This window comes from Chiloscyllium plagiosum, unplaced genomic scaffold (assembly GCF_037043375.1).
Source record: "Chiloscyllium plagiosum isolate Xiang-an unplaced genomic scaffold, Cpla_swu_hap1 HiC_scaffold_1, whole genome shotgun sequence".
Classification (NCBI taxonomy): Eukaryota; Metazoa; Chordata; class Chondrichthyes; order Orectolobiformes; family Hemiscylliidae; genus Chiloscyllium; species Chiloscyllium plagiosum.
In genome coordinates, this window is record NW_028270139.1 from 25,976,858 (window position 1) to 25,992,364 (window position 15,507).

The following is a 15,507-nucleotide window of genomic DNA, read 5'->3' on the forward strand; positions in this document are numbered from 1 at the left end:
CAGTTGGAGGATTTGAGCTACAGGGAGAGGCTGAAACAGGCTTTGGGGCTGTTTTCCATGAAGCGTCGGAGGCTGAGGGGTGACCTTATAGAGGTTTATAAAATCATGAGGGGTATGGATAGGGTAAATAGACAAAGTATTTTCCCTGGGGTGGGGGAATCCAGAGCTACAAGGCATAGGTTTAGGGTGAGAGGGAAAAGATTTAAAAGGGATGTAAGGGGCAACTTTTTCACACAGAGGGTTGAGCTGCCAGAGGAAGTGGTGGAGGCTGGTACAATTGCAACATTTAAAAGGCAGCTGGATGTGTATTTGAATAGGAAGGGTTTAGAGGGATATGGGCCAAGTGCTGACAGGTAGGACTAGATTAAGTTGGAAAATCTGGTCGGCATGGACGGGTTGCACGGAAGGGTCTGTTTCTATGACTCTAAAACTCCGTCAAAACAGGATTTAACTGACAATAACGATCAGACATAAATAACATATAAAGTACACCCCTGAATTACCGACTCCAATTCGATATCTCCGGAAGACAAAAATGCAAATTAGACGAATCGGGCTCAAAAGTTTTAGCCAAATCTCGAATATTCCCGCCGCCGTACGTCATCAAACCGCGACACAATTACCCGAGCTCCAATAAACAAAGTGAATATGGTGCAAGCAAAAGCTGATAATGTTTGCTATTAATGTTAAATTAAATAGAGAGAAAAAAAATCCAATCCAGAAGTAAAAGATTGCAAAAAAACTTACAGTCGGAAGTTGGAGAAATTGGACCGTAAGGTACTTGCTTTCTTATTACTGTGTGCATTTGAATTGATATGAGCAGGGCAGTACATGTTATATGTTTGGTTTGATGTTTATTTAATTTGATACATTGTGTTGCTGCTGAGGGTTCGGAGGTTTGGAACGTTGTGCAGGCGGCGAGAACGTGGCTCCTTCCGGGTGTGGGCGCCGCTCGCTCGAGCTCGCCTCTCAATGCCCCCGAAAGTCAGCAGCTGCAGGAGTAGAACAGCTCGGCTGCACTCACTCAATGATACGTTACTTCTCTCGGCTTTAAACACGTAGTGGATAAGTAGCCACATCTTTATACACATTTGACTTCCTGGGGTTCGCATGTGTGTCCGCAAAATTAATATCCTACCCATTAGGATGGCAACTGCTCATACTCCACTTCCTTGAGCTATCGTCTTACCATCAAGCACCCTTTAACTCTAGCCCTATTTTCTAACACTTCGTCCATTGCCTTGTATGCAATGGCGATTCATGTGATTATCTAAATACTGCTTAGATGTTGTCATCTTCCCAATTCTACCACTGTTTAATGCAGTGAGCTTTAATACACATCACCAAATCTTCCTTAGATGCTTTCTAAACCTCATGCCCTTACTTCAAATGCATGCCCCCTACTAAGAAGGTCAGTTGCCTCCTGTCTATCCTATTTATGCCGCTCAATCAGGTTCTCCTTCAGCCTTCTCTAAGGAAAACAATCCCAGCTTGACCACTTCCTCTTCTTACCTGAAATACCCCAGCCCACCCTTTTGAATTTCCTCTGCACTCTCTTCAGAGCAAATAAATCTCCCCATTCAATGTTTTCACTAATAAATACAAGCATCCAATGCACCTTCTCGACCACCTTATCTACTTGTCCTTTTGCCTTCGTGAATCTGTGGACATGCACACCAAGATCTTCTTGTACTTTCTCGGGTCCTACTATTTAACATGTAGTGTTTTGCCTTGTTAATATTTCAAAATGCATCATCTCACACTTTTCAGCATTAAATTTCATTTGCCATTATTCTGCCCATCTGACCAGCCTGTTTATAACATCCTCTAATCCAGTTTTCCTCCTCACTATTTAGCACATCAATTGTGTCATCTACAGACTTAGTGAAAGCCTCTTAAATTCGTATCGAGACAATTAATAGACACAGCAAGAGGCCCAGCACTGAACCCTTTGGTATGCCACTGGACACAACCCTCCATTCACAAAAACAATCTTCCACCACCACATACTGCCTCCTGCCTCTAAGCCAATTTATGGATCCAATTTGACAATTCACCATTAGTTATTTCAAATTCTCAGAATTCTTTGTTTGAGACCTGATTGTGGCCTTTATTAGTTTTTCTCTTTGGCACTATTTATCTCTGTTCACATCAAATGGATTCAATTTTGACTGATAAAATTGTGGGATTTGGGGTGGGTGGGAAATGGTGACATACTTCCAGGTTGAATTATTGAGGACCGCTCCTTACTAAAATTAGAAAGCATCATCCAGTGATTAGTAACCAAATTGACATTTTTGTACTTATGTTGACAACCAACACAAAAGGTCTGTTTTTTCAATTGTGTTGATTTAAAGAGAAGTATTGGCCAGAAATTCAGAACAGAAGGAGGACTTTGAAAAATATCATGGGATCACGTCTGACCATGTGAGGGAGAGTGGGTGGGGGGAGCAGGTCAAGCAGCTTTTAATGATACTTTCTATGTAATCTGCCTTTATGTATTGGTGTAGAATTCCATGCTCTCTTTTCTGGAGCAAAGGTTTTAACCCTCAACCTCTTGACGTGAAGGTGAGAGACCTCCCACTGGTTAAGGCTGAGATGATGTTACTGAACGTTGTTAAGCCAGCTTACCCAAACAAGTTAATGACAAAATGATTGCAGCTATTGATCAGAACATACACTGACAATCAAATCAGCTGTTCTTGCATGTGTACAAAATTATGGACACTTTTTTTTTTGAAAGAGAACAGCAACAAATGTTTTATCTTTATCAATTTGATTACAGAGCACTCCTCCTTATAGCAGAGACAGTTAAAATTTGACAGATGTGTTCAAAGTCATGAATACCTTTGATAGTGCAACTAAGAGAAACTGTTATGAATGACAAAGCCTCTGTAACCAGACAGCACAGATTTCAAGTGAAAGACAAATGTACTAGAGGCAATATGAGGGAGCATTTTTATAAAGCTATTTGTGATCTCGAATGTACTGTAGATTAGGTACTTGCATTCAAAAGAAATTTAAGTAAATGTTTGAAAGGAAAAGTACAGTATTTACAGAACTGCTGGGAAAGAGTAGCAAGTGGCTGTGTGGAGTTTGCACATTCTCCCCGTGCAGGTCAAGTGAATTGGCCATGCTAAATTACCCGTAGTGTTAGGGTAATGGGTAAATGTAGGGGTATGGGTGGGTTGCGCTTCGGCGGGTCGGTGTGGACTTGTTGGGCCGAAGGGCCTGTTTCCACACTGTAATGTAATCTAATGTAATCTAATCTTAAAAAAAAGTGAAATTGGTTAGCTCTACTGTAAGTGCTTTCTCCTAGCTCTACTGTAAGCACAATGGGCTGAATAGCCACCTGTGCTATATCATAAGTATGTGCAAAAGTTATGAACTTGTAGTATTATTTACAGACCAGTAAAGTCTTATTCTTTTCCTACTATGATTTCCAACATATATCTGAAAATAAAATTTGACATGTATATCTTATTTTCTCCTTTGTTACCATGTGCTTGTCTCTCCATTATGTGTGACGTTTGATCTGTTTGCTGTTGAGTCACTGTTTGCAACTTGCCACATTTGGGCGGTTGGTGGAGAGAAGAAAGATGGGCCAAAAGAGTCACAGAGGTCCCTCACAAAGAACACTCCTTGCAAACATTACTGAATACACAATGGAATTGTGAACCTCCAGTTACGAGATAGTGTAGCCATACCAGTAACCAGCTGTTTATTCAACAGAATATTTTCTTAGTTGGAGTGGCTAACTTGAATTGTTAATTTCTTTTGCATATTTTTAAAAATTAAAATGTATATGTTGCCACCTCCCCAAGGGTTCACCAATATCACTCTTTTGTATGTTTATATGTCAGTATGTTTGCTAGCCTCTTGGTATATTGTCCTTGTTCCAGATTCACAGGAACATACAGGGGAGAAAGTGAGGACTGGAGATCAGAGCTGAAAATGTGTTGCTGGAAAAGCGCAGCAGGTCAGGCAGCATCCAAGGAGCAGGAGGATCGATGTTTCGGGCATGAGCCCTTCTTCAGGAAGAAGGGCTCATGCCCGAAACGTCAATTCTCCTGCTCCTTGGATGCTGCCTAACCTGCTGCGCTTTTCCAGGAACACATTTTTAGAACATACAGGGGAAGTCACATACCAACTTTTTACTCAATACGTACAAAGTCAGTTAGTCCCATTAGCTTTAATTGAAAAGAAAATTGGATCAAGTCCAAAACAGAGGAACAGACGTAGGCCACTCTGTCCTCAAACCTATTCCACTGTTCAATTAGATCATGACTGGTCCTGCCTTATTCTGTAACCCTTAATACTATTACCTAATAAAAAAAATCCTAGCCTGCTGGAGGAAAGAGTTCTATCTTTCTATTATTTTGTGTGAAGTACTTGATTATATCACTCCTGAATGTTCTACTCTACTCTAAATTTACTTGCTTTCTTCCAAACATTCTCATCAGATCTAATAGTTTCATTCTATTTACCCTACAAAATTTTTTCAATCATCTTAAACAGATCAGTTAGTTCAACATGTAATCAAATTTCAAGGGAGTAGATCTTCTAGCCCAGTTTCATTCTGGTGAATTTGCATTACAACCTCTTCAAGAACAATAAATACATGATTTCCCATGCACAAAGCTATGATGACTATCCCTAATCAGTCCTTGCCTTTCCAAATGCATGTACATCCTGTTCCTCAGGATTCCCTCCAACAACTTGCTCACCACCGATGTCAGGCTCACCGGTGTATCGTTCCCTGGCTCATCCTTACCTTTGTTAAAGTAGCACCACGTTAGCCAACCTTCAATAATCCGGCACCTCACCTGTGACTATTGACGATACAAATATCTCAGCCAGTTGCCCAGCAATCACTTTCCCAGCTTCCCACAGAGTTCTAGGGTACACTTGATTAGGCCCTTGGATTTATTCACTTTTATGCGTTTCAAGACTTCCAGCACTTTGTAATATGGGCATTTTTCAAGATGTCACCATCTATTTCCCTACGTTCTCTATCTTCCATGTCCTTCTCCACAGTAATAACTGATACAAAATACTCGTTTACTATCTCCCCCATCTCCTGCAGCACCACACAAAGGCCGCCTTGCTGATCTTTGAGGGGCCCTATTCTCTCCCTTTTCTCCTTAATGTATTTGTAAAATCCCTTTGAATTCTCCTTAGCCCTATTTGCCAAAGCTATCTCATGTCCCCTTTTTGCCCTCCTGATTTCCCTCTTAAGTATACACCTACTGCATTTATACTCTTCTAAGGATTCACTCGATCTATCCTGTGTATACCTGACATAGGCTTCCTTCTTTTTCTTAACCAAACCCTCAATTTTTTGAGTCATCCAGCATTCCCTACACCTACCAGCCTTTCCTTCACCCTAACAGGAATATACTTTCTCTAGACTCTCGATATGTCATTTCTGAAGGCTTCCTATTTTCCAACCATCCCTTTACCTGCGAACATCTGCCCCCAATCAACTTTTGAAAGTTCTTGCCTAATACCATCAAAATTAGCCACCTTCCCATTTAGAACTTCAACTTTTAAATCTGATCTCTCCTTTTCCATCACCATTTTGAAACTAATAGAATTACGGTTGCTGGTCCCAAAGTGCTCCCCCACTGACACCTCAGTCACCTGCCCTGCCTTATTTCCCAAGAGTAGGTCAAGTTTTGCAGCTTCTTTAGTAGGCACATCCACGTACTAAATCAGAAAATTTTCTTGTACACACTTAACAAATTCCTCTCCATCTAAACCCTTAACACTATGGCAGTCCCAGTCAATGATTGGAAAGTTAAAATCCCCTACCATAACCACCCTATTATTCTTACAGATAATTGAGATCTCCTTACAAATTTGTTTCTCAATTTCCCGCTGACTATTAGGGGCTCTATAATACAATCCCAATAAGGTGATCATCCCTTTCTTATTTCTCAGTTCCACCCAAATAACTTCCCTGGATGTATTTCCAGGAATATTCTCCCTCAGTACAGCTGTAATGCTATTCCTTATCAAAAACGCCTCTCCTTCTTGCCTCCCTTTCTGTCCTTCCTGAGCATTTGTATCCTGGAACGTGAAGCTGCCAGTCCTGTCCATCGCTGAGCCACGTTTTTGTAATTGCTAAGATATCCCAGTCCCATGCCCTGAGTTCATCTGCCTTCCCTGTTCGACCTCTTGCATTGAAATAAATGTAGTTTAATTTATCAGTCCTACCTTGTTATCGGCTTTGTTCCTGCCTGCTTTGACTGTTTGACTCACTTCTTTTCTCAACTGTCTCATGAATTTTATTGAGGTTTTTGAAGAAATAGCAAGGAAGATTGATGAGGGCAGAGCTAGACATGATCTGTATTGGAGGTGTAGTGGACAGCGAAGAAGGTTACCTCAGATTACAACGGGATCTTGATCAGATGGGCCGTTGGGCTGTGGAGTGGCAGATGGAGTTTAATTTAGATAAATGCGAGGTGCTGCATTTTGCGAAAGCAAAATTTAGCGTCTCTATGACTCTAAACACTTTCTAATGTGTAGTGTTCAGAACTGAATACTGTACACCTGAGTTGGGTTAGCCGCTGATCTGTGTAACTGTGCTGCTGATTGGGTCCAACCAGCTCTGACACTGTAAGCACTTGCAATTTGCTCTTGCCAGCTTTGCACTATTGCTGATTACTAATTTATGTCCTTTTTTAAGTGATACAGTACTCTCAGTGCAGTTTTTTTGTATTATATTTCAAATGCTAAGCTGGTTTCCCTTATAACTTGGTATGTAGAAAGATCAGTTTATATGATGTTATGTTATAAAAACAAGAAAACCAGTCAGTCTTTGCTGAAGCATTGGTGATAGATAGTACTGTATTCCTATTGCACTGTAGTAAACTGAAACATTTCCTTAGTATTCTGGTTATTCTTAATGTATGCCTTCCTCTGTCTTGTTAGCATTTGTGTTTCATAATTATTTATTGTAATAAGCTTGACACAAGTATTTTCTCTACTAATAGTTTGTTGTTTTGCAGTTCTGAACATGGGAGAGACAGAGAAAGCAAAGAGTGAGACAACACGGACTGAATCCAGTATTCAGACAAAGGAAACGGAGAAAAAGAAAAGGTCAAGGGTCAACAAAGTGCTTTCTGAGATTAAAAAACAGGTTGAGTTTTGGTTTGGTGATGTGAACCTCCACAAAGACCAATTCCTTCAGGAACTGATTCAGAAGTCCAGAGATGGATGTGAGTAATAACTATATACCCATGGTTTAAATACATAAATCTTTTAACTATCTGTGTACTGTCTAATGATTTTCTGACTCCGCAGATGTTGACATTTCCGTGCTGACAACATTCAACAAAATGAAAAAGCTAACGACAGATGTAAAATTAATAGCAAGGGCGTTAAAAGACTCAAATGTTATTGAGGTAAGTGTGAATCCCTTCATTTTATATTATGACTAAAGGCTAACTCCAACCTCATGTTGTCAGCACAAGCTCTGCAGTCACTTTGCTTTTATAGAAAACTTAAATTGCAACTTTTTGTAAAGACAGACAAAGATCTAGAGATGCATTTGAAGAGATTGCAAGTTGTGCCAGAAAGACAGAAATTGAAAGCATGGTTGAAAAGATACGATTTTGAGACAGGATGGGATGGGCTTTCAGGCTGGAGCAGCACACTTTTTAAAGTTGGTACATTAAAGTGCAGGGAGATAATTGTAAGTGAAGACAAATTGATGGGCAGCTTCAGTAAGGTAAGGGGAACATTGCTTAGACACTTTCGCTTTCTCCAAATGATGCATAACATTATTATATACATCCAGCTTGTACATTCATTTTCAAAAGCAGTCATCTGATGGTGAAAGACTTCCTCTCTGCTGTGCTATAGTGTTAACTTTCTGTATTGAAATAGTCTTTTTAATGAAGCATGAAGAAAGGAGCAAAAAGCCAATAGGCAAGGGCACTAGAATAGGGAAAAGCTCAAAAAGAAGAGAGTGCAGACAGGTTGCGAATTTAAGGCCATCAGTTTTGTGTATAAGCACATGGTGTGGTGAATTAGATGGTTATACTGGAGCCATTGGTTGCCACCTGAAACTTGGCAATAAAAATTTTGATTCAAGGAAGTTGGGGATTGAGCAATTGTAATGAATAAACTATTCATTTAGAAGGGCATAAGCCCTTCCCGAAACGTCGATTCTCCTGTTCCTTGGATGCTGCCTGACCTGCTGCGCTTTTCCAGCAACACATTTTCAGCTCTGATCTCCAGCATCTGCAGCCCTCACTTTCTCTCAACATTGGACAAAGGTGAGATAGTCTCGGTTTTTTTATCCATGTGATTAGAATTAAGGAGCGGTTGTGTTAGATGTATAATAGATGCCAAAAATTGGCAAGAATGAGATAGAGAAACAAATTCCAGAAAGATTTTAGATCAAAATCTGTCATTGCTAATGTCGTGGTCTATATTGGGATAATCCTTACAAAGGAAGAAGTCGTAGAAATTCCTGAAGCTCTAGGTCAGAAAAACATGAGGCATTGTTTGATATGGTTCTGGGGAGCAAAGTAGAGTTTTTAATTTTCATAAGAAGATTTGGGGAACTGTGACAAATTGAGAAGGAGTAATCAAATGTAAAAGTACTAAGCAAGATTTTAAGTTACATCTATTTTGTAGAGTAAAACTTGATTTTGCAGCATACTAAATTCTGTACTTTGCATCAATGTTGATCAGAAATGCTGCCAATGTCGCAGGAAATGAAGAGGTAACAACAATATTAGACCAGATAAAGAATTTTAAGAATGGCATAACAATTGTGAGAGTATTTTCCAAAGACAAACTTCTGGGTTCAACAATATATTTGTATTTAAGGTGCAAGTGCTAATGAAATCAACAGAATTAGATTAGAGGATTCAGTTAACAATGTGAGTCAGCACCATTATCAGCTGAGACGTTAGTTTACCTGGGATTGTAATCATTTGGGGTCTGGAGCTGAAGATCAGAGTCCAAGATTACTCTTGTGACTAAACTGTCCGGGCCTGCCCCCTTTATTATGCATTATAAACTGTTTACAAAGACATGTTCAGTGGTAGCTCAGTTTGATTATCAACTCCTCAAAATATTTTGCAACCGAAAAAAAATCAAAGAGCTTTTCTTTGTGCTTATGCCCTGTAGTCCTCTGGGACTATTGCAACTTTACTTCTACTTTGTAGCATTACAGTGAGCCATTTTAAAGTAGGACACCATTAAAATGTGTCCAAAGCCTTAGACAATGGGAAATATAAATATTTGACTACTGACTTTTTAAACACAAAGTCGCGCATTCAAGCACACATGGAATGATACAGCGGAGAAGGAAACAGTTGTACAAGTGTTGGCTACTGGGTAGATCTATGCAATTAATTTCTCTCTTGCTATACTCCTGTACATGTTTCCTCTTCAACTAAATTCCAAATTGTCTTGGAAATTACTCCTCATAAAACTCATTGCATTAAAACAAGCTTTCTGCATTCATCCTCTCATTCAACTAGTGATCTTAAAAGTCCACATTTTATGGTTACTGAGCCCTCTCTTACTGGAAAATCTCTTTATTTGTCATATTACAATCATCTATGACTTTCATTTATAATAAAATCAGAGAAACTCAGCAGGACTGGCGTGGGAGCATTTGTGGAGAGAGAAACAGTGAACATTTCAAGTTTAATGACTTATTCAGAACAGTTTCTGTGGCACTTTATCCTGAATTCAAATGTCGACCACCCACAATATTTTGATTTTACTGTTAAAAATCACACAACACCAGTTATAGTCCAACAGGTTTGTTTGGAAGCACTAGCTTTTGGAACACCGCATCAGTAGGTTGAAGAATCTGATGAAGCAGCGCTTTGAAAGCTAGTGCTTCCAAATAAACCTGGTTTTAGATTAGATTACATTACATTACAGCGTGGAAACAGGCCCTTCGGCCCAACAAGTCCACACCGACCCGCCGAAGCGTAACCCACCCATACCCCTACATTTACCCCTTACCTAACAGTACGGGCAATTTAGCATGGCCAATTCACCTGACCTGCTCATCTTTGGACTGTGGGAGGAAACCGGAGCATCCGGAGGAAACCCACGCAGACACAGGGAGAACGTGCAAACTCCACACAGTCAGTCGCCTGAGGCAGGAATTGAACCCAGGTCTCTGGCGCCGTGAGGCAGCAGTGCTAACCACTGTGCCACCGTGCCGCCCACTGGTGTTGTGATTTTTAACTTTTGTCCACCCCAGTCTAACACTGGCACCTCCAAATCTTGATTTTACAGCCTAGTTTATTAGCCCAATATTTTTTTCAAATGCCATTAAGTGTTGCACAAGCTTATTGGTTCTAAAATTTTCTCCACAATGGTGAACAGACTTGCTTGTACTTATTCTTTCCCCTTTATGGAGATTCACATTTAAAACTTGCCGTCCCTTTTGTCTAGTACCCTCTGGTGCATTTCATCTGAGTCGACTACTCATAAGAACTAAAATTCAGGTGCAACATTCAACAAAGAGCAATAAAGCCACTCAAGGAGCAAGAAAAATGCAGCATAGCTTCGTAAATCAGCTTGTGACATTTAATGACATTGTGAATATAAATCATCTCGGGTATTACCATGCTTCCCTTTTTTAAATGCTTTTACATAACATGCTTTTTAACTGCCTTGCTTTAGCTGAACATAGAAGGAACAAAATTAAGGCGCCGTATGGCCTTGGGAGATCAGCCACAAGATGTTAATGACCGCACAGTTTATGTGGTGAGTATAAGTATCTGTATGAAGAGGCATTCATTCTAATGGGAGTGATGGGGATTGGAAGAATCAAAAGATTCACTTAGTTCATTTGGCCCATTTGAGTCTGCACCCCCTCCCCCCTCCTATGCCCATAATCTCATATTTTCCATGGCTAATCTCATATTTTCCATGGCTTATCCACCCAGCCAATTTGCAACTGTGGGAGGAAGTGGGAGGAAATAGACAATGGGAAAATGTGCATAGGGTCCATGGCATTGTGAGGCAGCAAATGCTTAAATATTCATAGTTACACTGCCAGTGCAGAAAATGATGAACAACAATTGTTCACCCTTTAAATCCACAATTATAAAGTGAATCAATTTTACTTACAGTTTCATTAATTTGCATTGTGATCACAACTGTGGGTGGGAATATAGCCCTTCTGAAATTAGGTTGATGTTATTGGCAAAATTGTAGACCCTTCTGCTCATGGGCAGGTATTGGTCCAGTTTCTTCTGATGCTGCGTTTCACCAGCTCATTTTTAAATCTACGTCTCATGTTATTTTTAAAGGAGTTGCTACCCAGAAGTGTTTCACATGGTTGGATAGACAGAGTGTTCAGTAAATGTGGAAATGTGGTCTACATCAGCATCCCTCGCTACAGAACAACTGGTGACCCGAAAGGATTTGCCTTTGTGGAATTTGAAACTGTATCGGGAGCTCAAAAAGCTATTGAGGTGAAAGACTACTTTCATAGCATTATATTGCAACAACAAAGTTTTTATACATAATTTTGATGGGCGGTTCTTTGGGACAGGATGGTTCTACTTGTGTACCAATTCACCAAGTACCACACAAACTTACGCAGATATAACATGTGCATGTTATATCCGATTAACATGTCAAGTTGAACAATGCAGTTGCTTAAATTCAAAACACGACAATACATAACTGAGCAAATGTTTTATTTTGAAGTATGTACATTGTGAAATATATTTCTTGATTTTGTTTCTTCCAAGCTATTAAATAATCCTCCAGAAGATGCACCACGAAAGCCTGGAGTCTTTCCCAAAACAGTAAAAAACAAACCAGTTCCTGTGTTCAGCTCCACTGACAACACTGGTAGGTGATCGCAAGATTGAAGTTAGTTAACCAAGATTGAAGTTACTTAAATTACTTTTAAAATGTTCTTGCAACAGACAAAAAGTACAGATGAGATACAAAAGTGCAGATAAACGGTGGGCGGCACATTCTCCCCGTGTCTGCGTGGGTTTCCTCCGGGTGCTCCGGTTTCCTCCCACAGTCCAAAGATGTGCAGGTCTGGTGAATTGGCCATGCTAAATTGCCCGTACTGTTAGGTAAGGGGTAAATGTAGGGGTATGGGTGGGTTACGCTTCGGCGGGTCGGTGTGGACTTGTTGGGCCGAAGGGCCTGTTTCCACACTGTAATGTAATCTAATCTAAATATAAAAAACCAAATTACTTTAAAAATGTTCTGGTTTTTAAAATCTGCAACAGATACAAACAAAAGTACAGATGAGAAAAAGAAAAAGAAAAAAAAGAAACCTCGAAAATCAGAAAACTGTAACCAGCCAGCTGCAGAGCCAATGGAACAGTCCCACACCAAAAATGTCGACAGCCTGGACAAAGGAAAAGGAAGCAGAGTGACATCCGACTGTTCAGAAACTGATGTTGCAGACCTCAGCAGAAATAAATCAAAAGGTGAATCACGGAGACGAGATAAAACCGAAGAGACCAGTCGGAGAAAGCGGAAACGAAGTAGTCCTGGAAAACTGGGGGAAGGATCCTCTGCAAAAATAAGAAAAATCAGTGACAGAGAAAAAGAGAAGACAGATAGTGAAAAAGACATTAAAGGTGTGGGAATTTTTAATTCATCCTGAAACTTGCTTTGTTAGAAAATCTTTTCCAAGGTCAATCTGAAATATTGGTTATAAACAACTTTAAAAGCATGTTCCATTTACCCGCACTGTTTTGCTTACGAATTATATTCCAATTTTTATTAAGATATTTCAACAGAGGATGAGCGTGGTTCTGGAGACAAGAAGGATGAGTCCCTATCAAAAAGCAAGAGAAAAAGGAAAAAGAAACACAAAGATAGGCACAAGGTGGAAGAAGAAGTTATTCCTCTGAGAGTACTATCCAAGTAAGTGAGAACATTGTAAATGTTTTATATTTCTATTTTGCCAATAAATCTGCCACTTCCAACAAATTCCAAGATACATCCTCTTTTCAAGTTTTAACTGGCCCTAAGTCTGCTGCAGATTTGTACATTTTAAAACACCAATATGAAGCACTTACTTTACAGCATTGACAGCAAGTTTTCCATGTTGGTGCTTCAAAACTACATATTCTCTAGTGTGTGTAATGTGAAGTAGAAATCCCAACAAGTGAGCACTTACTTCCAATGATAGCAAGTTCTCACGTGTTAGAGGCTCCACATCACAATTTTAAAAATCAGCAAGCGATGCTCATTGGAAGAGTTGCTTCTAATTGCTGCAGTGTGTGTTGAAGAAATCCCAACATAAAAGCACTTACTTAACAATTAACAGGAAGTGCATGTATGTTAGGAGTTCTTGGCCACCACAGTCTTCCATGTAACCACTGGAACATTAAATATACTGTAAACCAGTCAGAACAAAATTTTACAATTTTTTCAGTAACTTGGTGGTGCTTCTGTGCAGTAGAAATCCCAACATGAGAGCACTTACTTGAACATAAAAGACAAGTACTCACATGTTAGAGGTTCCATAAAAGCAAGTGTTGCCCTAGATAATTTAGTATCTCGCAAGTTTTGCCTCTAGACAATTTAGTATCTCAACTACCTTGGACTACACTAGTGTCACCCCTAGTACCATCAATCTGAGCAATAGATGGAACTTTTGACTTCCAGCATTAAATCACTAATTAGTTTTTATGGGTAGTTGGATCCGTAGGCTGCAGTTGTGAGCAGAAATCCCAATATGATAAGCACTTATTTATAGAATACACAGCAAGTGCTTGCATATTAGGATCTCTGAAACAACAAGTCTGGAGGGCAGTGTACATTTTAAAATTCTGTTGTGACTTACAAGAGCCCAAATTTCACATTTTGAAAAAGGTGTTTGAAAAAGGTGCTTGCGTAGTAACTTGGGACTCACCTTCTGTATGTTAAAATCTGTAAACTAGAGATTCCAACATGTGAGTACTTACTAATGTAACCAACAGCAAGCTTCACTTGTTGGAGTAACTAGCAACAGCAACATTGTGAACAAAAAGAAAACAGGTTAATTCAGGTTTGCTGGGGTGAAATGGGCTCCGCACCCAATTCCAACAGCCCTAAACTCTTGATGCATTTTTAAGCTGCAGATAGGATTGTGAGCAGCCTTCATGATGGTACTGGACAGTATATCACCATTGCTGAAGTGCAATACCAGTGTTTAAAAAAACAGCATTGCACGATTGCAGTGGTGGTACACTGTAGCTGCTATCCACCTTGTGCATCAAGGAATACAACTGAAACTAGATTTCTTAATCCTCCCCAACTCCCCCCCAACACCAGACAGAAGGAATGAACTAGTTTCCCATATTAAAATGCAATAAGTCTTGTCAGAAAACAAGTTACACATCAGAAATCCCCATTTCCAATGAAATGTTTTTTAAAAATTGAGGAAAACTGAATCCACTGCCACTTCAACATGAAAGCACTTACTCAACTTTTAAATCACAGAAAGGCTTCAATGTTGACGTAACAGGGGACCCATTCAAAATTCTTCCACCATTGTGAATTAATGCTAGTTACAAAACCACAATCTAAAGCACATATACTTGCACTCAGATCATTCTTGCCTGTATGTTCCTGCTGTTCTTCTCTTGTCCAGTTAAATGATTGTTAGAGTCTGCTGGTATTTATATTTCTCCCAGATAAAGTGATTTAAATGAGGTACCTTTTCTAAGCAGGCTGGTCATTTGAATTTCTTTTGTTTACGTGATGTATCTAAACTTGTTTACCTCAGTGGGTGGTTCTGGCATGTTAATAAGCTGTAATTAGCAACATTTGGTGTCATTACCAGAAGGTTGACTGTTCTTAATGCAGTATCTCCTTTTCTTTAATGGTATTAAGATAGTCTACACAATTGTATATTAACACACAATTTTTTTCTAGACAATGTGGCTCTGTTGGATGTTGTTCTGAACATTTGCAGTTAATTATTGAAAGAAGGGAGTTGTCTAACATTCATTTATAATCTTTTTCAAAGTGCAAATCTTAAACATTTCTGAGTAAAATATTTTGCATGTTTTAAAATAAGTAACTTGAGATGAAACATCTTTGTGCTGTCCTAATAATTTGTGAAACAGAAACTTGATTGAATAGTTAACATTAGAAAATACACTAAAGTTAACTATGCATCATGATAGAAGATGTTGAATAAGATTGTAATTGTTGAGGTTTGTTACATTAAATAAATGTTAGTCCAGAGTATGCAGTGAGGGAAACTGATATCTGTAATTTGCATTAATTAATCCATATGATTCTTTATCCTCTGCAACTGATATATGAAATATAGTTTTATTAATCCTAATCATGAAAACACTGAACCTCACTAACCTACGCTACAATCCATACCCATGTAAGAGCACTTTTTAAATGTTTAATTCTATGAGGACAGCTATAAACTGATGGTGTCCCAGTATTTTACATTTTCTTATTTTTTCAACTTATCTATGAATTAGTAAGAATCTTCCATTGTTTCACTAAGTGGCTCTTATTATGCTAGAGACA

General features: G+C 39.2%; 1 protein-coding gene across 2 annotated transcripts in view; it reads left to right on the top strand.

Annotated features, from left to right (window-relative positions):
- Nucleotides 1-620: 620 nt before the first annotated feature.
- larp7 (La ribonucleoprotein 7, transcriptional regulator) overlaps nucleotides 621-15,507 on the top strand; it is a 38,339-nt gene continuing 23,452 nt past the window's right edge. Inside the window, exons 1-8 of one of the 2 annotated variants that reach the window (XM_043697556.2) lie at nucleotides 621-777; nucleotides 7,014-7,223; nucleotides 7,309-7,409; nucleotides 10,669-10,752; nucleotides 11,301-11,465; nucleotides 11,748-11,850; nucleotides 12,246-12,602; nucleotides 12,753-12,891. In XM_043697556.2, the coding sequence (XP_043553491.1) occupies nucleotides 7,022-7,223; nucleotides 7,309-7,409; nucleotides 10,669-10,752; nucleotides 11,301-11,465; nucleotides 11,748-11,850; nucleotides 12,246-12,602; nucleotides 12,753-12,891 (1,151 nt within the window). In that variant the 5' untranslated portion in view covers nucleotides 621-777; nucleotides 7,014-7,021. Of the gene's footprint in view, nucleotides 778-1,052; nucleotides 1,070-7,013; nucleotides 7,224-7,308; nucleotides 7,410-10,668; nucleotides 10,753-11,300; nucleotides 11,466-11,747; nucleotides 11,851-12,245; nucleotides 12,603-12,752; nucleotides 12,892-15,507 lie in introns of those variants that run through there. The other variant, XM_087982672.1, reaches the window with a different exon arrangement.